Raw genomic sequence first — 24936 nt, forward strand, 5'->3', positions numbered from 1 at the left:
TTATACGTGCAGAGTTTCCTTTAAACATACTTAATCAAGCACACTGCATGCATGACGAGTTCTAAAAAAAAAAAAAAACTAAAACGGAAGTATCAATAATGATGCATTGGAAATAAATAAGTAAATAATTTAGCTACGCGCATCCGCTACGAGCATCCCTTCGTGCGACACGCGACTAAGCGTGTCACGTGGCAGTCGGCGCACTGCCCATATATTCTGGTCCACTGTACTTCGGGCTGCTTCGTACGCAAGCAGCGCCGTCTACTTTATTTCAGCGCTTACTGTAAACATATAAAGGAGACCGCGCCATACCGTGTGTCACTGGCACAACTCCTTTTTGTAGGGCGTCCTTCAGCGCAAAGGAAAGGGGTTTACTTCAATGGACTTTAGCTCGCCCGTGTGTCAAGGGTATACACAGCCAAAGCAAGTCAACGACACCGGTGATAGTAGCCTCCTCATATTCAGTGGCGCCCCTAGTGGCAGCTACTGTCCCTATAGCACACTTGGCCTCTAGTTTCATGACCAGTAGAAAAGTATTGAAAGACTCTGCTACAATGCTTCCATGCCGCATTGCCAGTTATAACATATAAATCTGGCTTCTGGGTGTCTGCGCCAATAGGAAAAATAATGCAAAATCCTTGAGAAAAAAAAAAAAAAGCGCGCCGCTTTGCCACACCTGCCTTTGTGTTGTGCACCCCACATGGAACACCTTTGTCACATCTCTCCCGTCTCCCTCTCACTGACGTCGGAGAGGTCGGTGAGACCTATCACAAAAAAGTAAAGGCCAGCTGCACATTGCTGACGACTGATTGGCCTTTACTTTTTTGCTGTATTCTTTACCTTGAATTATTAGGAAGGTTTTTAATGTAATGTGTGGTCTTTGTGTTCTTTTCAGGCACATAACTCGTGTAATGGAAGCAGTTGTGCAGCTAATTCAAGAAAAGGACTCCTCTCTTGAATATCTTTCATTGGCAGATTCAAAGCTTCGTGGGGAATTGTGTCTTGTTATTAATGCACTTGGTAGCAACCAGTGCCTCACTTCAATTGATATCACGTGAGTTTATTTTTTTGCTTTCCTATCTTTGTCATCTTTGCATTTGTTGTGGTAACTACATAAACTTCAAACTGTTGTGGTGCAGCCACTATATCACATGCATAAAATTTACTTTCTTAATACAATGAGTAATAAAGCTTTCTGTGTTTCAAGCCAAGCTATTTGCTATGCGTGAGCACATATTCACAGTGTGTGAAAGTTTTATTTTGCTTCCTGATAATGCGAGTTCTTTCTTTCCAGTGGTAACTACATGGGCCTGAATGGTGCAAAGACCCTTGCCAAGGCCCTGCAAATAAATTCGAAGCTGAAAAGCATTCTGTGGGATCGTAATTCTACACCCGCTCAAGGTTTTCAAGATATTGCATACGCACTTGAGAAGTGAGTACTTCTTCGTAGTCATTTTTGTCATGCTTCCTTTTTACCGGTTACTACTTTCCCGGTAAACACTATCTTTTGGCACCAACATTCGTTACATCGCCAAACTGCGATTATAGTATGATACTTTTTCCGGCCTCTAGACCCCATTTGAACAAGAAAAGGCATGAGGCACGCGCAATTGAGAGCAGTAGGCACCCGCCATGGCAGCTTCCCCGAAGTACTTACTCCCCACCCCCGTGTCACGTGAAAATGCCGGCACGTGCTCAGTTTCCTCTTACGGTACCAGCAAATCTCACGGGTTGCTGCATCACATACTCGCATTCACAGGTATTGCAGCCCACCCTACTGCGACAAGTACAGTCGAATCTCGATAATTCGAACTCGAAGGGGCCCGAAAATTTGTTCAAATTTAAGTAAGTTCAAATTAAAGAAAGGACTTATTTTTGAAGTATTAGAGCATCGCAGCACGACGTACGAGCAGTGCGGGTCGTGAAATATCACGGCGCGCAATCGCGTAGCGAGCGAGGACCGTGAAACTGCCCACATCGGCCAACGCTTGCTTCCCGATAATGGCAGAAAACGAAACTTCAGGGAGCGGGCGGCAGGGAAGCGGATTTAGCCTCGGCAACCCCGCCGCTTCAGTGGCAGTGTCTTCAGTGGCTCCCCTCGCGCTCCCTCTCAACTCTCTCGTAGCTCCCTCACCTTCGACTGTCTCCGTGCGCGCCCGCCGCCGTGCCGGCGCCACCGCTCCCGCCGGCCCGGCACCAGCGTAGCCGCTCTCTGAAGTTTCGTTTTCTGCCGTTAAAGCGAGGCGTTGGCCGGCGTGGGCAGTTTTGTTGGTCGGACTGGGCCTCCGCCCTTGCTTCTCTCTGCGCCGCAGCATTGGCTGAGACGTCAGAACGTACACGCGTGTTTCGGTGCGACATATAAACGGCGACCTTGCCATTTGAGAGATTGAAATTTCCGCAGTGTTTTTTTTTTTTTTCTCTTTTTTTTTTTTTTTTTCGTCGCGTGGCGTTGAGGGGTCTCGCCTAAGCTTTCCGAAGCAATGCCGGTCGGAGGCACCGCCACGTGATTTGGTGCGCTGCTGAAAGCATTGTCGGTGCGCGGTTATGTTCGAATTAACCGTCGCAAATGCTTTCGCGCTCGAATTACTTGCCATTTTCGCCCATTGGAATACACGTAACTTTGACAGGACCACAGCGTCAATTCGAATAAACCGGAAGTTCGAATTAACGAGATTCGACTGTATCTTGACCTATCCGTTCAGTGCATGTGGTTAAAGTGTCGGAAGTGTACAGCATGCTTTTAATAGGTGGTAACCCAAACACGCCGCCATTCTCTGCTGCATGCGGCGTGAAGTGAGCGTCATGTTTCTCTCTGGTGGCATCGTATTTCGGTGTTGCCCACCAGCTCGATTTCGCTTCAGTTTCCTGTTGCTGTCATTAAACACTGCACAATAAGCAAATGACCAAGCAGATCGTTGGCTGCTCGGGCTCCACAAGCACCATGCGCGTCGGCACCGGTGGTGGGCACGTCAAAGTTTCCCGCCGAAATGCCCTGCCCGAATTTGCTGCTGTCCCAGGGCTTCTTGAACCCCACCAGTTTAGCACACCCATCGGCGTGTCATGCTGCAACGATTCGCGCAACGCTACATTTGAGTCTGCCAAATTTTTTTGTGACTTCAGATTGTACATTTTCTCCGTTACTACATTTTTTCTCGTGTTTTTTTCCAAAACCTGAATGAGGTTCTATGGTACTACCATCTAAGAAAATTTTTGAACATGACAGAGTGTAGATTTCAGAGTTTTTGGGCTGGGATTTAGTGCCATGTATTAGTGTTCCCTCAGATGCAGTACTTCCAAATCCACATGTCCTTCCTGTAATTTACATTATGCTGCAGCATAATTAAAGAGTTAAAGATCACATGTTCAGGATATTCCCACACAGGCATGATGGTGTGCAGACCAGACAGGTAGGCAGGCAGAGGTGGGGACTGAATCATAAACAGTTTCTTGGGTAATCTTGTGCCATCTAAACCACGATGCAGCTCAAAGGCTGTGATAGCTACAAGTGTGGTCAGCAGTCACTTAATCGAATGAAAGTACTTGCTTTATGACCACTTTCTACGAATACATCATCAAATCATTCAGATTCGCGTGTGGTGGCTAGGTAAATCCCAGAATGTGCAACAAACATCAGTCTGCGTGTCAAGCCTCAGATATGACCAACTGGTGGTCGCTCCACAGAAGACTGTGACATTCAAAATTCATGAACGGCTGAATATTGGGAGCACAGCTTGTGCGAGAGTACAAGTCTGACTGCAGCAATATCATGAAACAAAATAAAAGCACACAGCAATATTGCAACTCTTTCATGGCCATATGGCTGAGGGTCAAAACTTGATAGGGCTTGTGTGCTTGTTCACTCGAACTTCGTTATAACGAAACAGGATATAACAATGCAATTCCCCTTGAAATCCTCATAGAGATCCATGTATTTAACACCTTATTTTAACGAGGTACAATTGTCCCTGCAAATGGATATATATAAACTAAATTCAGTCTCCAAAAACAAAACATACCGACCATTGCGCACTGAGCATATTGCTTTCCGTTGGGTTTGGCACTTGTTCGACGCGGCAACTCGAAACTCCTGCGTCGAATATGCTGTGAAGCAACACTGGTCTTTCTCACCATGAAATAAAAACGCACGTCTGTCTGCCCTCTTCCCCCATCGCGCGCGCGTCTCCTTGTCGCACAGGGTCCACACGCCATATCTTGGAGATACAGTGTAGACCGCTTATAACGTAAGTGGCCGGAGTCGCGAATATCCGCACTATGAGCAGTACCGCACTATAACCAAAGCAACAATTTTCAAGGCCCTCACATATGCAAAACATGTGAACCGAGCCGCCACGCGTATGCGACAGTCAAGGAATGCGGCTAGAACGTTTGCATTCAATTTACAGTCGAATCTCGTTAATTCAAAATAATTCACGAAGCGGCGCCTCCGACCGGAATTGCTCCGGCATATGAGAGACCCCTCAGTGTCGCGCGCAAACAAAACAAAACAAAAAAAAACGCGGCAGAAATTTCACCCTCTCTCAAATGGCAAGGTCGCCGATTCTGCGTTGCGCCGGAACATGCGTGTACGTGCCGACGTCTCAGCCACGCTACATTCTAGCCACTGTAGCCACCTTGCACGCTGCGGCTACGGTGCAGAGGGAAGCAGCGGCGCGATTTGATATTTCACGACTCGCACTCAAGATTCTGGTTTCAGCCTCACTGGCTGTTTGTTTGCACCACGTACCCTTCTCCTCCACTTCGTCTCTCTCTCTTCCTCGAGCACTCCTTGGGGTGCCCGTTTGAGGGGAGCGTTCGCCGTCTCCGCTGACTTCCGTACTCCCAGGCAGCCGCACTGTAACCGGTATTTCATTTCCCGCAACTGCACTATAAGCGATACGTGTATACATGGAGTGCTATGGGAAAATTAACGGGAGTCTGAAAAGACCGCACTATATCCGGTCCTGCACTATAAGCGGTTACGTTATAAGTGGTCTATACTGTAATCTGTGGAAAGTGGAAAAGCCAAGTCAAACCGGTTGGTGCTTTTATGCGCATTGTGTTCCAGCACATCTAGTGTTGGCAGTCACATAATCTCAAGTTTCTGTGACATGGTGCATGCGAAGAGTTTGCTCGCATTGTGACAGCGAGTTTGTGGTCGTCGAGTGCGATCTGTTCATGTCTCCCTGAGCATGCGTGACACCACTAAAACTATGAATTTTACTTCGTGTAGTTGTCTCCTTGCTATCGCCATCAATGCTCAGCCTTTCTGGTGAAACTGGGACTTGTTTTTTTGTTCAGCACGAATATTTGTATCCTTTTACACTTGGTTTTAATTTGTGGGTGTCATCTGATGACAGCTGCTGGCACAGCTGCTTGAGCCACAGATGCCATGAGCCACGTCGATGCATTGCTCTTGACGCTGTATGCACCAAACGCGCTGGCGCTCATAACCGCTCTGTTATGGCCTCACCTTCTTATGATTTGTTTATAAGTGCTTAGTGACAAGATACTATGCACCAGGAATGCTTTGGGAATTTGTGAAGTTGTTTTTACTGCTGAAACTTTCAAACCTCGAATTAACGAAATTCGTGATTTCTCAGTTTTTCGCTGCAAGTACAACTTCGTTAGATCGAGGCGTAATGTATAATATTTAAGAAGTTAATAAGTTATTATGTAATTAGGTGGAATACAAAAATGGTGTAACTTGCTCCAAGTGACGGCAAACAACATTACCTAAGTTCTGTCCAGATACGTGGTGCTTGGATATTTTTTAATTTTGCCGCAAGTTAGGTGGGGCGCATGGTATGATACATCATGCAGTTACAGGTATATTTTTTTGAACATGCAAAAAAAAAAAAAAACTTTAGAATCGCAGGAAATTTGCGAAAAATATCAGAACCATTGAAAAACCTGACCCATTGCTATAAGAGATAAAGCGTATTTTTCCCAGCTCCAGCTACTACTACAAGTTTCATTATAATTTGATGACGTCATTCTTGATTGACTAATTCATACCTTAAATATTAGGGTGGATCATTTATAGACGTTAGTTTTATGTTAATTTTTGCTTTGCATAGCCTTTATAAGTTTGGCGTAAGCTGGAAAAAAAAATTATTGGCCGCCATTCCGCGCTACGAACGTGAATGTCCAGCGAAGCTGTATCAAACACCACATATGGTCGAGCATTGTATTCATGCTGTTCTTCTGGTGTCTTTAATTTCCGTGGTCTACCCATGGCAGTTTTAGAATGAACTGAATCAGTTGCTAGATGGGTCTCCCTTTTATATATGAAAGCGTGGTGATGTCACTAAGTATATATATATATACTGTATGCCTGATTGCAAAGAAGGATATGCCATTTGCCTTCAATTGTTAACCTGGCGTGTTTTGTGCTTTTGCCACGAAATGTTCTGACCAACGAGAAGTATACAGCTTTGCTGTAAGATAAACCTTCTTCCTCTTCTTTTAAGAGTTATTTGTTGCTTGCACCTGTAACATATCAGGCCCCACGATATATTCATCGTCAACACTGCTGGCATTTTAATTTTCTTACCTATTCTGTGCCAGTAATGGTTCAAAGAAGTATAGCTCATGCAAACAATAAATGTTGCCACCAAATTTGTTTTTTCGCAAGAGAACCTCTCTGCTGTCCTCCGCAAAGCAACCCATAACTGCATGCTGTATCATGTATAATACAGCAATTAATGCGTGCCTCACAGAACCGCCTAAACGAATTTCTCAGTCGAAGCATCATACTAGGCTAATAAAGAGTAAATAAAACCCTAATATTTTTTGTGCACAGATTTCAATTGTATAAATTGTAGAAATAGCCTTTTTATTTACAAATGTTTTGCACGTTGTGTCAAGCTGCCGCCATATATTTTTTAAAGGAAAAATAACTTGAGCATTAATTTCAGTGCTAAAGTCGCTATGTATTTCATTGCTAGAGAGGACATTGATTCCGGGTGAATATGTAGGATTTTCTTTCCTTTCTATTCTGTTATGCGAGAAGAAGTTGTTCTATGCATATCATATATGATACATCATGCAGTAAGGGTTAAAATTAACCTAGAATTTGTTGCATGTAGTCTCTTAGCATTTAGTATCGCTTCGGGGCTTTAAAAAAAAAATTCCTTGTAGGCCCATGTAATAGTTGCACCTTTGTTTTCTGGATTTTCTGCTGGCTCACTGTGCAGCTGTTATATAAAAATAGATGTTTGTTTTTCTAGCTGGCAATGTCTTCGTGAAAGTTAGTGTCGTTTTCACATTGAAAGCAGGATGGTTGTAGTCTGCTTTAGTTGAGATACGCTGTGCAAGATCCAGGAAACGATCATGCTATGTCTTGCTTACCACAAGTCTTCTGTATAGATGCTGTCACCTCCTCCCTCCTTCTTGCTTTTGCTGTATGCCTTAAGTGCACATCATCAAAGATTATGTAGGCCATTAGGAGTTATTAGACCTGGAAGTCGTAGGTGTTAAAGTCGGGCAATCTCCCTTTCTTGCTTTAAACACTGTTGAGTATATAGAAGATAGTTTAGTAATGTTTTTGCCTTTTTTTATCCTTAGGAACTTCACCCTTAGGTACATGCCCTGTCCAGTTGTTGACATCACTTTGGCGATGAAAATTGCACCTGAACGCACAGAGACTGCTTGGAAGAAGGTACAGATGTCACTACTATATTGTTGAGTTAGAAAGTGGTGTTGTGGGTTATGATCATGGCTAATATGCTAATCAACATTTACTGCTTACAACAGTTCTGCTCTAACATCTAACATTAAAGAACTTCTTCATGATCCAAGCATTCATTAATGAGGTTGTCTTGGTCATAGAATCCCCCAATATAATTTATTTGTAGGCTGTAATTAACCACTGGAATATTGAAAGAGCTGTTTTTGTATCATGCATTGCACAAATAAATTTCATTTTGATATACATTTAATAGACACTATAAATGCCAGGGCATCAGCAGACATAATGCTTACCACAGTAGTTTAAGTTTAAAAGTGTGGGAATGGCAGAAATTGGAAGTTGTCCAAAGGTTAAGAGTTTTGTTTGATTTGTGTCTTAGGCATGGTGACTTCTTCCCAATGGTTAACAGATTTCATAGCGGTTAACAGATTTCATTTCAGGCACCAAGCCTTTACTTTGATATTTAATTTAGCTTTGCAAAAATATTGCTACAATTTGCAAGTTGGTAAGGGTAATTTTGGTGCAGCTTTGCAAATAAATGTCTGGAGAGTTCTAAATTAAAAAAAATAAAAAGTGAACGCTCCTTCACAAAGATAAATCATCCAAGTGCACATGTCATTTAACTTCACCACAACTAAAAAGATTGGTTGCACTGTAATCTTCTCTGATTGCTACAGGCAAGTGGCATTGTAACTTGCATTGGTTGGTATGCATCTGTGTTGAAAGTGAAAAATAAAAGAAGTGTAAAAGTGAGTGAGATTGCTCTATCTCATACCGATTATCAACTGTTGCTTTGGCAATGGTTATATGCGATTGTGGTTACCATTATAATGTGGTGCTCAGCTTTACCAGTTCAATCTCATTTCTGCTACAAGTACGGGTAGTTTAAATATATAGCTCATTTTAATGTGCATTCAATAACCATCAGTCTTCTTAATTATTTGTTGCAATATGTGTTGATTTATTATGTTAATATTTATGAGATGCTTCGGTGATGGCAGATTTTGCCATCTGCTCCGAAAACGCCAATAGTTGATCCAAACTAGCATTTTTTCTGTTCTGAAAACAGTTATGGCTGCTCTAATGTAGCATTTTTACTGCACCGAAATCTGCTTCAAAAAGTAGAATGTCGCTTCCATCACTAAATTTACTGTGGTCAGCGAATCATTCCTATAGAGCTGTTGAAATCTTCAACATGGCCATCCCTGTTATTGTATGCTCATGATAAGTGCTGTTTCCACTTGTAGGGCGGACAGGTGCCAGTTAGTGCTTAACAGCACTTCATATTGTAATCTGATTTTTTCATGAGTGTTTGCAGCTGTGACGTTTAAACCCATAAAATCTCAACATTGGCGCATACAGTAAAATTGTCGTGAAGCTTAGTAGGAGGTAAATATGTAATATGGGCATCAAAAGAAAGCATAGAACAAAGATAAATAAGCACTCACATGCTTAATATTCAGCTGTTTTAGCTTTATGTGGATAGAGCAGTGGCATCAGTGGTAATGCATGAAGCCATGCCTGTCTTCTCATATGTGAAGCTTCCCATATGAAAGAAAGTCCTAGTTCAAAATCCCTGATCTCTCCCATCATTGTGCATATGTGATTATTTTCATTGGTATTATTTCGTTTCCATTAAGTTGTCATGACTTTCATACAGATATCTGAACTTCTGCATCGCAATGTGTCGCCTAAAAAGCACAGCAATAGCCAGGCGTTCAGATTGCAACAAGGCTTCCTCTTGAGCTCAACACAACAGGTGACACTTGAAAATGTTTTTCCCCTATAGTTACGTACAATTTGAGTGTTTGGCTTTGTTTTTTATTCACCCATTTCAATTTTTTTTTTCCTCCTTGGGGTGCTGCCTTCCAGATGGTGGATCGCTGGATGCTTCATCTCCAAGATGTAATCAGAACGGCGCAGGCTTCATCTTCAGAAGATGTCACTTGTGATGAGGAAGTGCTCAAGGCTGAAGGATATTTAAAGGATGCTAGCAGTGCCAAACAGGTGTGTGTTTTACAGCCAATTGGCTTTTGTTATGCAGAGCATTGACGATTGTTGAATGAGCAGATATATGTAAATAAATATGTCTGAAGTTCATTAAACTATGCAAAACATTGATGCCAAGTGTTGCCACTTGATTAAGTTATTTTCTTCTCGTAGGAACTTTACTTTGAGAATAAATCAAGAAGTAGCTTAAGCATTTAAATGCAGGCCTACTCCTGCACTTCATATGAGGTTTGGAACCCACATCAGAAAGAAATAAAGAGACACTAATGGAAAATAGGAAGTCAAGCAAGATTGAAAGTTAAGCTTCTGTAATAATGAATTATTACAAAAGAGCTTACCACTGTCTTTGAAAAGAAAAGTTTACAATCATTGCATTCTACTTGGGCTAACATATGAGGCAGGAACTTGGAGTTCAATAAAGTAGCTCGAGAACAAGTTAAAAACCGCGCAAAGAGCGATGGAATGAAAAATGTTAGGCATAACGTTAACAAGCAGGGATCAGAGAGCAAATGGGGATAGCAGGTATTCTAGTTGACATTAAGAGAAAAAAAAAACAAGTTGGGTAGGCTGTGTAATACATAGGGTAGATAATCGGTGGACCAATAAAGTTAGTGTGTGCTAAGAGAAGGGAAGCACGGTTGAAGACAGCAGAAAACTAGGTGGGGTGTTGAAATTAGGAAATTTGCAGGTCGAAATTGGAATCGGCTAGTGCAAGACAGGGGTAATTGGAGATCTCAGGGAAAGGCCTTTGTCCTGCAGTGGACATAGAAATACGCTGATGATGATGATGAAAGTGTTTCTAAGACACAACAGCAGCATGAAAGCAGGTCACGTGGAGATTACATCCACTTATCCATTATGACACTTGTGTTTCAAATTGAGGAGCAGCAGTGGGATGTTCAGTGGCAATTTTCTACACGACCAAGTGATATATTGGCACACGGCGAATGCAGTCAACGACCGATTTCTTGTACGCCCGATTTTTCGGACAGTAAATACCAACCTTACCATCGAATGTATGACACTTTTGTACCTACGAACTATTTCCTTCTGGATCAGGCCAGAAGCTTTCCAGCCGACCCTCGTATTTTGTGCAGAAGTTAATGTAGAATGAACAATAAGTAAGGTTTCATGTTTTCAGAAAAGAATTTTTGGGGACCTCTGGAGCTTGTTTTCTAAAATATATTTTGAGCTAAGTATCGAATTTGAGAATTCAACATTGAGTTCAACATTTAATGTCGGTATATGACAGTAAAGTAAAAGTCTCTGCACTCCCATGATGAATGAGTCTAGATAGTGTTGGCTTTATTAAGAAGCATGGACCATGCTTTTGTGAGAATTGTCACCTGCTTTCTGCCTCAATTTTCACACACAAAGTTCTTGCTACTTCTTCATGCTAACATATTTAAGCCATCCTCAGACCCTTGCATAGTTTTTAAGTGGATGTCCACCTGTCTGAAGTTGATACAGTGTACATTTTTTTTTATGCCTCAAGATTATTGTTCTTCAGATTTTTGGTCTTAACCAAAAATGTGGAGTCTTCACAACAATAAGCTTGATGTGTATTAATTATCATACAGTAAATTCTCTGTAATTCAGATTTCAAGGGACTAATAAAAATGTCTGAATTTACTGAATGTCGAATTATCGAGGGTATAACAAAAATAAACAATTGCTTACTAAATCAGCACACATTTACTTACTGAATGAGTTAATGAATGTTGTTTCTATTTAGCCCAAAAACAGTGTCGAAGCTGCAGTTCTCGTCATCTCGTGACAGATTAGCGCTCGTAGTGGTGAAGGCCTCGCGCTTCCTTTATAGTGCAGCCGCGGCGCATCACCCGAGTCTTCATCTAAGACATGTTTTTCAATACAGCGCACACATTCTTCTGATTTTTTCGCCAGTGAGCTGGTCGGCAACAGAGCGTCTGTCCATCGCTATCTAGCCAGCGGGTTTGATGTCAGCGTGCGGGCCACGGTATAATCACTGTTCATCCTTGACAACTTCCACCATTTGTAGCATTGCACGTGCATTGTGCAGAGTCAAAATGAAACTACTGCTCGCCGCAACTGCTGCGGAAAAACCGTGGTTGCTGTCAATGCATCATGGATAGCGACCACGCATTTCTAAGGCACACGGCCAACGCGCGCACCAAGTTAAAATGAAACCACTGTTTACCGCAACCGCTTCAGAGGAAACCGTGATCGCTATCGATGTGATCATCATGATTGGTGACTTGCGATCATGTAGTTCTAAAGGCATGCAGACAGTGTGGTGTCATGCATGGCAATAGACTCAATAAGAAAGGCTTTCAAGATACAAATAGGTATGAAGTGTTCCGGCGTTCCTATGCAGTTTCCACTGATGACTATGGTAATGCGGACTCCGCCGCATTGTTTCGGTTGGACATTAGCGCCGCTTTTGCTCATTTCGTCATACATTTACGTCGTTTTGTGCTCACTGCGCTTCGAGAGTTGTCCGAATTAACCGGTGTGAGGCCAAATACGGCCGAATTAACGAGAGTTTGATGCAATCAAATAATGCATACGCCTGCCTGTACCAGAGGATGAGTCCAAGTGATACGATTTTTCAAATTAACGAGGGTCAAGTTTACAAGCTTTTACTGTATTATAAAGTGAAACTGACTGGAGGGATTTTTTGGGGGCAACGCAAAAGGTTGCTTATGCCTAAAGCTGTTTCATGACCTTTACTTAACAATGCGTAAAGTGGTTGTGTGGCTTTCTGTTGCAAGGTGTTTGACGTTTTGCATTCTGTCTGAAATGTTCTCTGAATGTTTCTTTTCCAGCTGCTGACTCGGCTACATGATGTCGTCCTTCAACAGGAGGAAGCAGGCAACCCAATTGAAATAAAGTTGCAGGGCTGTGTAGACGAGATGGAGAAGACACTGAATGCTTATCTTAAGGTGGAGCTTCTGATCCGTTTGTTTTGTGCTAGCCATTGTTTAGCAACGTTACCAGAGCAGTAAAACGTAGACAAGTGCAAGGGAGGCGATGACAGACTTTTTCTTTTTAGGTTCTGTGTTATATTTTAAAATAATATTATTATTCTATTTGAAAACACACATACACAACGGACAAAGAGGGAAATAGACAGGAAGCAGGCTGGCACTGCCACAAAATGGGGTACAACACTTGCCTGCTCTTTAGGAAGGAGGGAATGGAAACAGAAGTTGAAGACAGGTAGAAAAGAAGTAAAGAGGAAGGAAACAACAAGCTGAGTGGCCACAAAGGCTAAAGGAAAGCAACGACAAAGAATAGAGTGCGCTAGTAGGAAGAGAGCAGACACTCAAAAACGAAACAAAAAAAGACACCCAGGTTGCACTGATTACAAAAGAATGCTTTGTTCTTACTAAATTTTTTTTCTCAATTTCCCGATAATTCAGAAAATTATATGCCGACTTCTGTGCGAGAAAAATTTGACAACTGTACTTATTTGCATAAAAGGTGAAATTTCAGTAGAACAAAATTTCAGTGAAACAACACAATGGGCCAATTTTACCAATTTAGTTATATCGAAGTTTAACTGTAATACCGCATGCAGTTATGGGTTGTTCCGTCTTCAGAGATTTGTTTTCTTGCAGGCAGGAAATGGAATTTTCTGGCAGAATCTTTTTACAGGCTTTACTGTTCCTTCATTAGCATCGTTATTGTGATGAATACCTTGTAGAATGAAAATGCTAGCAGTATTATGCTAAATAAATATGGGGCCTGCAAGAATTTATCACAACAGCAGCAACAAAGAACTCTCAGAGGAAGAAGAAGGCATTCTTCTGGCTTGTGTCAGTCTGCTAAAGACTTTGCAAAGCAAAAGTTCATATAAAAGGAAGCGCTCTAAAGCCTCTGGCGTATCACATAGTATGATACAGGGCAACTTTTACCTGTAAGACTGCAACTATGCCTTCATTTAGAAAGTTACGCTTGTTCTGCCATTTCTGGTCTAAACAAAGGTGTATCTAATTTTTTCACTAAAAAGCATGAATTTATGCAGTAAGGGGTAAAAATTCTGCAAAGAATTTCATACTGCAAAGGCTCATTCCAATGCATGCCTTTGTTGTGCTTTCCATTCTAGGGGACTGCTTCGAACATGTTGAAGTGCATTGAAGACCAGTGTCCTACAATCATGTCTGATGAGGTATGTCATTGTGTTTGCACACAGTCGAACATAAAGGACTACTAGGGTAAATTTTTGTCTCTATTTTTCTTATTAATATTTTCATTTCTTTAGCTTTGTTTAAGTAGCTGTCAATTCTGTAAGTATGATATAAAAGTTTCATTTCCAGAGAGCACAGCTAATAATTATTTACATCACTTTTAAAGTGACCGGTTCGAAGTGTATGCAAAGTGGAGTGTGGCTTTAACTTCCAAGCACGAGGCTGGTTATGTTATGGGAATTCGAAGGGCTGGTCACATGGTGTCGCAAACCACTCATTTATGTGTCATATTTAACCCAGTAGAATGGTTACCACAACACAATGGTTGTGTCGCGAAAAACTGACCACATGCCCCAATTCAGCCCTCCTGTCATCAGTGACCATCTCCTCGGTTTTCTGAGATGTTACTAGCCTCCTGCGTCACGCTTCTCGAAAACTGTACTGCACTTGGCACACATTTTTTTCATTAGTTCCATTAAAAGGTGATGTAAATATTTGTTGTGCTGTCAAGGAATTCAGGCTTGTAACCATAATTGCTGGATTGACAGCTATTCAGTAAGGAAAGAAAAGCGGCAAATTTCGTTTCTATGCTCCTTTAACAACATTTGAGGGTCAGCACTCTACATGAACAGTAGGCATTGCATATTTGAAAGAATGCACCTTTTTTAGAACAAAGCACCACGTAGTGTCACACCAGAGCTCCTGCTACCTTGTCTTTTTTTTTTTTTTTAATGTGTGGCTTCCTCTTAGCTCTCACCAGTACTGATTTTTCGTTTTGTGTGGTCGGCAGCTATCGCTCTGGTAACATAGAAGTTTTCACGCTTCGCCTTGTTTACTGCTGCATGTCACACCTGCGCATATGTGTGCTTTAGAGTCAGTATTTCCTCATGTGTTGTTTTTAGTTGTGGACGTTGCAAAGACATAGATCTCTCATTTTAAACCTCTCAAAGTGTTACCGTGAGATGCTCACCTGCTTTCAGTTTCTTTAACAGGCAGACATTGAAAACTTGTTTTCATTACATTTCTTGTACCTTCAGAATAAAAGTACAGCTTCAAAACAAATTATAAATTTTTAATTCTTCAGTCAGCTTTTTTAAGTTTGCAGAATGTGGACTCAATGCGCGAACTCTTTATAGGAACGTCAGATACAAGAATCTCGACTATTTCATGTCTAGAAGCACCTATCCAGACACTTCAATATATGCCTGATGTAAAATGATGATGATGTAAACACTTTACACTTATTATTTAAACTTGCAGCATAGGTCCAATAAGAAGTGTAACGAAATATTTGTGACAAGTTTGAAGCATAATTTTAATCATTGCTTTTGATTTTGATGTACTACCCTCGCATGTTCAATTGTGCTCATAGCACCTGAAGGGGATATGTGTCATTCTGAAGATTATAAGCTTTGCAGTAAAAGAAATTGACTGTGGGGGGCCACATTCTGCAAAAAATTTTAGCCTCAAAGGGTTGAAGCTATGTTTTTGTACTGAATTTGTGTTCTCATAGCAAGGTAGAAACTAACATTGATGCATTTCACTTAAGATGTAAAAATGTACAGTCTTTAGGACATGCCTGATAATTCGGATGTTTTTGCGGCACCGCCACGTACCCCATAGAGCCAATGTAATTGTAATTTATTTTTCACAAGAGCGAGTTTGCACGAAGTGACATGCTAGGCAAGCACAGATAGGCAAAAACCCTTGTGCGTGAGCGCCTGCTAGCCTGCCACCCAGTGCAGGGAAAAATATCATCAAATGAATACATGATGACAGGAGTGAGCGAGTATGGGATGAGAGGGAAGTAGAGTGGGATATAAAGAAAGAAGGATGGTGCAAGAAAGGACAGAAGTGAGATATGATGGATATGGTCGGAAGTGAGAAGGAGTAAAGAAACAGCAACTCCGTGATGTAGGGAGGTGGAGTCATAATGAAAGACTGGAGTGGGATCAGCGGGGAGGGCAGAGGGGATGAAGCGCAATGTTATGACCAGTCTTGAAACACAAAACATGTGAATGTCTTGGAGAGTTCCCGAGACTCTGCAAGTGTGGTGGTCAGTGGAGGACACAGGGCAACAGGGATGGACAATGTATAAGGACGTCTGAAGTTTCAGGTGCTGAAACACTTTGCCGTCCGATTTTTCAGACTTTGTGCCATGACCGCAGTTTCGAAACAGCATTAATTGAAACCACCACTGCCGCCATTTTGATTATCTCACAGCCTTGAACCAGCACACTCGCCCGCAGGCCGTAGGCAGCTGTTGTAGTATTGTGCTATCGTTAGGCCTAGCTGCTTTAACGATTGCTATTACGCTTTCTGCTGTTTGGTGCCATGTTTTTCATTTAAGAGTTCGCCACTGTCAGTAATATCGACAATTCCACTTTTGCCATTGCTGTCCTTGCCGATGGCGTCGAAGCGTGGAAAGCACGGCAAGGGTCTAAAGTGTTGCATAATGCCAGTTCCCGAAAGTGAGCCTTGCTGCAATATAGCCCTGTTACGCGGTCAAGCATATGCAATGTATTCGGGTGAAGCATATCAAGAGTGCAAAGTGACTGCTGTCACGAGACATAAAATTTGTTCCTTAATTATACACGCGCGCACCCACCATCTCTTGTCACAGTAAGAGCACTGAGATGCCTAATAATTGTAGAGGCAGGCCTTTAAATTTATTTCAGAGGTGGCAGTGACTATTTAACCCTTAAAGGCAGTTTAAAGACATGCATTCATGTTTTCGGACGTTTTTGTGCTCCCTATGGAGTCTAAAAATCGGACATACTTTAGTGCATGAGGTCAACAGGCAATCATTGAATTGAATTGAATTCTGTGGTTTTACGTGCCAAAATTATGATTTGATTATGAGGCACACTGTAGTGGGGGACTCCGGATTAATTTTGACCACCATGGTTGACAATCATGCATTTTAACTTCGGAAACATATTTCAAATGACTACAGTCAACGTTCGATTTTTCGGACTCCCCTAGGGGTAGAGAAAACATCCGAAAAATTGGGCAGTCCAAAAAAATAAATGCATGCCTTTCACTGACCCTAAGGGCTCAATTCGCTACAGGCACATCCAAAATAGCTCTGAAGGTCTGCCAGTACACTTATTTGGCGTATCGTAGCTCGTAATGTGCTAGGAGGTGGTGGGTGCACGCGTGTGTAATTAAGAAATACGTATCGTGTCCCATGACAATTTCCCCTTCCCACCCTTGATATGCTTCACCGCAATACTTCACGTATGTTTTGCGGCATAACACTGCTGTAGTGAGGCAAAGTCTATTTTTGGGAATTGGCATTATTCAACACGCCGTGCTTTGCGAGTTTCCAAGACATTGGCGAGGATTACAAAACTGGAGTTCGTGCCATTGCTAACAGCGATGGCATAAACTAAAAACACGGCATCGAACAGAAAGAAGCTTGATAGCGAACGTCGAAGTAGCGAGCCCCAGCGTTGCTGCGGTGGTGGCTACAGCTGCCAGTGGATCTGCGTGCGAGAGCGCCAGTTCGAGGAGGCGAGGTAATCAAAATGGCGGCGGCGGTGACTTCGTTTCGGACCTGTGGTCATGGCAAAAAGTCTGGAAAATCGGACGGCGAAGGTTTTTGTCGTCGTGAAATTTCAGACGTTCTTATACATTGACTCTATGGGGCACGTGGCTGTGCAACGAAGGCGTCCGAATAATCGGGCATGTCCGAAAAATCAGGCGTTCAGGAAATCACTCCTTCACTGTATACGCGCGAATAAATAGTGTCCCAGCTAACGTTAGGGAAACTGCTTTAAAAAAAATAAGAAAAAGCACAGCCTGACAGCCGAACCCGGTACATCTAATATAATCATATCTTGCACTGTCCCCCTATCTCTCTCTCTCTTTTTTTAACAGCTTGGCTAACGTTAGCTAGAACACTCAGTATACACACAAGGACAGGTGCTGCTGCAATCACATTTTCTGGGCATGTTTTCTCTCATTGGTTGATTTCACGAAGGTTGGCAGCTCGTTTCGTCTGTCACTCTGTAGCCGAAATGGCACTGCTGCACACAACATATCTTTGGCATTGTTCTTCAAGCTTCTGAAGGACCTTTCAGCTTCTCTGCACATGCTAAAAGCAGAAAGCGCATAATGCTGCTACAAACATCACGTGAACCCACCGGCCAGCTGCAGTGCTGCTTGCCAAGTGCCCCCTCCGAACCGGTAGCGCCGCTGTGCGGTCACTGTTGGCAGCGCATGTAGCTCTCTCATAGCGTGACGTAGAACTTTAGCTACTAGTAAAAAAGTATCAAAGGACTCTGCCATAACACTGCAGTTCCTAACAGTTGGTCGCTCACCTTCTCAGTGAGCGGTAACCACGGCAATAAAAGACATGCGAAATATGCTTTTGTTATGTGCCATGGTTCAACGCACATGCGACTTCTTTGTCTGCCATTAACCAGCGTAAGAATACGTGCACGTGCAGATGCGCTTGAAAGATTGACGTATTGTTCGACTTAGGTTGTCCTTGTTTATCAGAAGCATCAATTGTCCTCCCCTGCTTCTGAAAAAGCAACGTCTTGGTGAAATGTCAAATGTTGGCTTCTTTTCTTGCTACGGGCTAGAACTTTGAAGTTGTAATTTAGGTAATACAACTTGGATTCGCACTGTCTTCTGTACCACAGATCACATGCCACAGTTCACTCACCACCAGACCTGTAATAAGAAACCTGAGCCAAAAAGAAAATTAGCGGACTCTGCTGGCTGTCAAAGTAACGAGTGTGGAAGCTACACCGACCTTACGCTGAGGCAGGGATTCTCACAAATATCTATTAATATGTATAGTCGACCCGTTCTTTAACTCTTTCCTTACCACGGCACTAGGCATTGATGACTGGTGACCGAAGCTTTTGAGCGCCTATTAAAAAAAAAAAAAAAAACGCTGTGCTCCTGGACTCGTAGCGCCATCTCGGTGATTGTATACAAAGTAGTTTCCGTTTCTGCATGGTTCACATTTTTACCGCGCGGCAGGGATATTTAAAGGGCGCGTGAGCTCAAAGGTTGAAGCGCACTTGAGCGGCCATGATGGGCGTCGACAACTGGTACAGCGCGCACTCGAAAGAAAGCAGTTTCGCTTTATCTTTTGGACTTTTCGAGCAGTAATGACTCGGATGAGGAAACTTTAGCAGATCAGCCGGGAACATCAGCTGTTACCCGCCAGCAAGTTTCGTTTTCACCTCCCGATTTTATTATTGATATCTACAGCCGGTTCAATTACCTTGTTGGTGTCCAAACTATTATTTCTTTATTTATGGTGTGTCCACTTCATTTAGACAAGACGTGCTGCCACCAGTTGTGGCCCCAGAAAGACCCGGGCATTGACCTCGGGATGACGATCCGTAGGGGTCCGAAGCGGCTGGCGAGAGCTCTCGATTTTTTTCGCCTGTCCTTTACGGCGGAGGTCAACATCCAACAATATGCACTATGCACAACCAACAATAGCAGGATATGCGTCCGTGCAACCAACACATATGCACGGACGCATATCCTCGTCAAACCGACGTAGAGAATTTTTTCCATCATTAGGAAAGTTTGCCGTGAATTTCATTAATCATTTTTGTTTGGTAATTTTTATTACGTATTTTGTAATTACTGTTTCTTTTCCAAAATGTAATTTTGAAATGTGCGTTTAGTACTCGTGTTTTTGTGTATAATATTATGTTGTAAATAATCTTTTCCTTGAAAAAAAATTATAAGTAGGACCAACGAAGGGCTTCAATGTTTCACTATGCGTCATGTAATTTTTCTTAACTCAAAGAGTACTTTATCTATGGGTATAATTCTTGAAAGAAATGTTGCCAAGGGATATATCAACAATTTGTACATTTTGGAATTTACAAATTGTTAGATGTTACTTATTACAAAATTTTTCTTAAATTTTGGGTGTTTTTTTGTTTAAGAATTTTTTATGCAAATAGCATTTTGTGTACTTTTTTAAATAAATATTATTTAAAAGCACGTTCAATTACCTTCACATTTATATACTGCATGACACTGTCAACTTATTGGCTGTAGCACAAAAAATTCTTAACTCAAACATGCAAAAAACAGCCAATTACCCCGTAGTAAGGAAAGAGTTAACAGTACCACGTGAGAGTCGACTGGCCAGCCGGTCAGCACCTTCTAACTGTGCGAAACGACAAGATCAAGATCTTGCTGACCTTTTGCTGATGTCATCACTTCGCACCATTAGATGGCACTGACCGAGACCAGTCTCTCATGTGGTCCTGTTAAAGAATCTGTTGACTGTACATAATATTTCCCCGTATCTGTGTGATTCATTCATAAATTTCTACCTCCTTCTGATTGGAATTTGTGCATGCCCCTTGCGGACAAGTAGATAGTACTAGGCAACATATCTTCATGGGGCAGGTTCTAATGAAGTTCAACAAAACAAACTGGTGGGCTAGTTGTGATTGCATGTTAGTAGTTTTTAGCGCAAAGAAACGCACGACACGAGAGAAGGCAGCGCTGTGTTCTGTGTGCCTTCTCTCATATCGTGCGTTTCTTTGCGCTAAAAACTATTACCAGGATAAAATGGACTGTGCTGAACCATTTTGCGAACCGTTATGTACTTTTATTACACCAAATTAGGAATTAAACAGGAAGGAAATCGAAGCGTGTTGAACCCGAACCAAACCGGTATTTTTTTCAGTTTGACATCCTGGCAAGAATGATAAACATACTTGCTATATGGTATACTAAGGCCTTGTTCCAAGATGCCTCACATTTATACTCATCTTGCCATCGCAAACATTTTAGTGATGCTAATTTCATAACTTTTTATCACTCATCATTCAGGAGACATCAAATAATTCTTTTAAGAATAGTTATGTCTATAGAACTATTAACCGTTTATTGACGAATGTTGTTGTCTACAGACAACATAACAACAACAAGTCGCAGTTTCAACTGAAAGGCGAAGCATCGATTGCAATAGCAAACTTTGCGTCGTCGGCGCTCTCGGTGCGAACGCCCAGTGAACTTGGATGCAACCAGTGCCTCTGGCGGTGGCGGCACAAAAACTGACCTTGAGCCACTGTTCATTTTCACTCCACAACGCATGAGGCAGGCTAAGTCCCAGTTCGACCTTGGCTGAGCTTGAACATCGATTTACGGAACCAGGCGTTTTCTGGGTTTGTACCTGGAGTAGTAGAGCTATTGCTCTAAAATTTTTTTTTTTGCCGAGTTTTGGAATTCACTATGAAGTTTCTGGCTAAATGTCTTCAGCCAACACTAAATGGCAGGCAGGAAGCATCATTTGTTGGTTTCGACCAGGAACACAGGACGAGATAGAAGTTCTGCAGGTGACTCGCTTTCTTTTGAAAGCACGGTCAGAGGAGACAGGCCAATGCAAGATCGCCGGCTGCAGTGGCGTCACACACATGATATAAAGCAAATGAAATGTACTATCATGAGCAATATGAAAGGGAACATGCGAACGCGTGGCAAATAGCCTCGAAACCGAGCTAGAGTGATAAGCGGATGGCGCTGTCGAAAACAGAGGGGAAAGGGGGGCGCTCTTTCGCTAACTGTTGGCACTCCCACCGAGCCTGCCTTTGTCGTAAACGGCATCTTACGGCGTTTCACTGGCCGCCGAAAGCCGGTAAGACGGTTATGTGCTGCAGCGACTTACGAGTCATTTTTTTATTTTCATTCATGCTTTTTTTTTTTTTCTTTGTGCAACCGTGTGACGGAACTTTTAGACCTTGGTTCGTATTTTCAATCAATTTTTTTCTATCAATTGACGCAATGAATTTCTTGTGCCTTAAAAGAGTGCTACTTTTGGCCACACTTCAGCGCACAAAGTTACCAGTAACTGCAATACCAAACAGTTATCACTGTGCGCTGGCGAGTAGAAGTTCCGCACTTTGTGTAAACAGACCCATGGTGGGAGTACCAACGGTTATTCGAACAGCGTCCCCCTTTCCACATTGTTTTCGACAGCGGCCACCACGTATCGTCATAGCAGGTTTCGAGGCTATCTGACACGCGCTCCTCTGTACCCTTTCATATTGCTCACGATAGTACGCCTATGGCTCACATATGACAAGAGCTGTCTGTACAAATTACAAACGAGCCCATAGGTGGCTTGGGGTGAAGCCCACATCCAGTTTCCTACCTGTGGGTTTTTCCCCTTGTGGTGAAAAAGTTTCCACAAAATATTCTTTCTTTTCAGTGATTATGCTTAATCTCGATGTGTATTGCATATTTAGAAAAAAAAAGTAAACATCTTTCTTTCTGGTATTTGTATTTGCCATCATTAAAGGGTTAAGACAAAATTTTGCTTTGCAGTTGGGCTGCTTGTGCAAAAAAACTGTTTCAAGCCTTTTTTTGCTAGCATGTTTCTTTCTTGCTGGCATGTTTGTTTATATGCCTAGCACCTCTTTCAATTGTTACCTACCATAGCTAATTAAATCTACACATTAAAATGCAGTCTCTAAGCGTCTTGTAAGCAGCTCTAAAACAGCATTGCTCAGCTGTTATAAATACTACTGTGCCAAAAAAATGACAGCTGAAAGGAAACTTCATAGTTTTTGCCTTTGCAATATGTTGAAAGCATGAATTTGTGTTGATCTGATCTGGTTTTAGTGCATAGCGCTGATCCAATTTGAATTTACACGTGTAGAAAGTTCGAAGAGAGATTGAAGACATCTGTCGAAGTCGGCAGCACTTCCCACAAGAGGTTCTTCAGCGAGCTATTCTGGACCAGGCTGGCACGGACGTTCTCAACCGCATCAGGTAACTGCTGCAACTTGCCATGCTTGTTTCGTTCTCAGCATTCATGCAGCTCCTTGAAAACCCTCTTTAAAGCTTTGTAAATGTTGATGCATCTCTTGTATTGCTTGAAATTTGCACTGAGGTAGGAACTTCTGCAAGGAGAGGGGAAGCGTGGGCACGGCCTCCAACTGATCTATTAACAAGAAAACCTTGTAAGTGCCATTGGTATAGAGAGGAATATATCATCCGTTGTCTGTTTCATGTTCACTGGAACTTGTGTTTCGGTACCCCTGGCTGCATCACCTCCAGCATTTTGCTGGGGCAGGTACAGAACCACAATAATCATTGGCTTCTCATGTAATGGCTGTACATCGCACAAAGTAAAAACATATATATATTCAGTGAAATCTTGCCTCTTACGAACCCCATAATAACAAACTTTTTAGATTAGCGAACTTTTCAGAAATCCCCCGCTGACTTCTTATAGTTTCAATGTAAAAATATTTCAGTACTACTAACTTCAAAATACTGAACGTTTCAGAGTAACAATCATTATTCAGTTTCCGTGTCATGTTAAGGCCTCAGTACTACGAACTAATAATTCAAAATCTGTGGATTCTTAGGTTTCCATGTATCCAGTCATGGCAGCCGAAACTGGGGGCTAGCAGATGACAAGGCGCAGAAAGCTGACGCCGCGGCACATGGGTTCGGAAAACCTGAGGCGGCAACTGAGAAAAAAAAAAGTACGCTGGCACACAGCATCGGTGCGTCGGAAAGCAGAGCGGCCGCCTCTCAGAAGGCCAATCGCCCACGATAATCACTCCACAAGTTCCGAAGAAGACTTGAAAGCAGTGTGACGATCATGCGAATCGGTGACAGTGGCATGTCACAAGGAAAACGACTGTTGCTCACGCGCATACAGGTTCTTTCGCACATGCATTTTCCGTACAAGCCAACCCTAAGGATGGCAGATGACACCCCGGTGCGCATTGCAGTGACTCCGTCCCTGGTTTAGGGTGGTGCCCTTGCGCTCTACAGCGGCGCAGTGTGCCAGAAGGCCCCGTGTGGACGGATATTCCAACAGCATAGCTAAGTAGAGCAGTGGGACCAGCGAGGTGAGAAGGCGTGCATCAGGTCAGGCATCACCACAATATAGTTTCGCTCATGACTCGCGCTTTTTCGTCCCGAGGCAAGGTAAGATTATGTCTGCTAAATAGTCAGGCGAGTCGTTCTTTCTGAGAAGGTCCTGAAGTAGCGATTGTCACGTGCAGGGCCGTTCGAACCCTAGCTGAAGCAAGGACGCATTAGGTTTTGCGAGCGCATGCTTCGCTCAGATAAGTCTCGCCTAGCATTTGAGGGGCGTCTTTTCCTTCATTCGTCCTTCTTTCCGCGCACCTCTTTATCGCTTTCTGCGGGCGTACTAGCTGCGTGCGTGGAGAAACTTAACCTCCGTACTCGCAGTGTTGCCACATGGCCACACTTTGTATTTTCTAGGCAGTGTCATTTACGCGCGCTTGTGCCTTAAAATAGTTCAGGTGTCCGCCTCAAGCGAGACCTTTGCAGTGTCCTCGGCAGGGAATGTGAAAAACAAACAAACAGGATACATTGCACTTTGGAGGTGACATGGAGCTTCCTTTTCTTCAGTAGTTTTCTCGGCTTCAGCGTCTGTTTTGAGCGCGTCACTCTTGTTACACGATGCTTCGGTTGTGCATGGCACCGGAATGAATGGCAAATAGCAACAACGCGGGTCGAGAGCCAACAGCGACGTCTTCGTGGATAGCTCATGTGGTGACAACTTAGGAACTGATGGGTTAATGGGCGGAATGCTTAATTTTGGGGCTTTCACTGTAACGACTTTTTAGAATAGGGACTGAAGTTTGTTATATTGAGATTTCACTGAATATATCTTAACGACTGGTTGAGACTAGGTGCATGTGCATCTCCTGAAAAGGTAGCAGTGTAATGCGAATTGTCAATCTATGTCAGGTAGCGAGTGCAATGTTATGGGCATTATGACTCGTGTTTCACATGGTATCATTTGCCGTAAGTATTCATAGTGGTGCATGAGCAGTCCCTATCACAGTGAGGGACTGAGTTTTGGCATTACCTGTAGCTGGCCAGCCCATTTGATATCTAAGCGAGTACTGACATAACATTTTGCAATTGTCTTTTGTCAGATAAAAGTTCAAACACTCTAAACCTTAGAAGAAATACTGGCAAGTGTCAGTGGCCTAAATATAAGAAATAAAAAAGTTTCGGTTTTAGTGCCCAGGAGGTGCACGCATCATGATGTCATGATGCATTGGCTTGCTCGGT

At 42.6% G+C, this 24936-nt stretch overlaps 1 protein-coding gene across 7 annotated transcripts in view; it reads left to right on the forward strand.

Annotated features, from left to right (window-relative positions):
- LOC119432631 (F-actin-uncapping protein LRRC16A-like) overlaps positions 1-24936 on the forward strand; it is a 183150-nt gene that overhangs the window by 77948 nt on the left and 80266 nt on the right. For all 7 annotated transcript variants that reach the window (XM_049670990.1, XM_049670996.1, XM_049671012.1 and 4 more), the window contains 8 exons: positions 896-1054; positions 1295-1432; positions 7567-7660; positions 9351-9449; positions 9563-9697; positions 12508-12624; positions 13791-13853; positions 22529-22641. In XM_049670990.1, the coding sequence (XP_049526947.1) occupies positions 896-1054; positions 1295-1432; positions 7567-7660; positions 9351-9449; positions 9563-9697; positions 12508-12624; positions 13791-13853; positions 22529-22641 (918 nt within the window). The remainder of the gene's footprint in view (positions 1-895; positions 1055-1294; positions 1433-7566; positions 7661-9350; positions 9450-9562; positions 9698-12507; positions 12625-13790; positions 13854-22528; positions 22642-24936) is intronic.

The sequence above is a fragment of the Dermacentor silvarum genome, chromosome 1 (genome assembly GCF_013339745.2).
Source record: "Dermacentor silvarum isolate Dsil-2018 chromosome 1, BIME_Dsil_1.4, whole genome shotgun sequence".
Lineage (NCBI taxonomy): Eukaryota > Metazoa > Arthropoda > Arachnida > Ixodida > Ixodidae > Dermacentor > Dermacentor silvarum.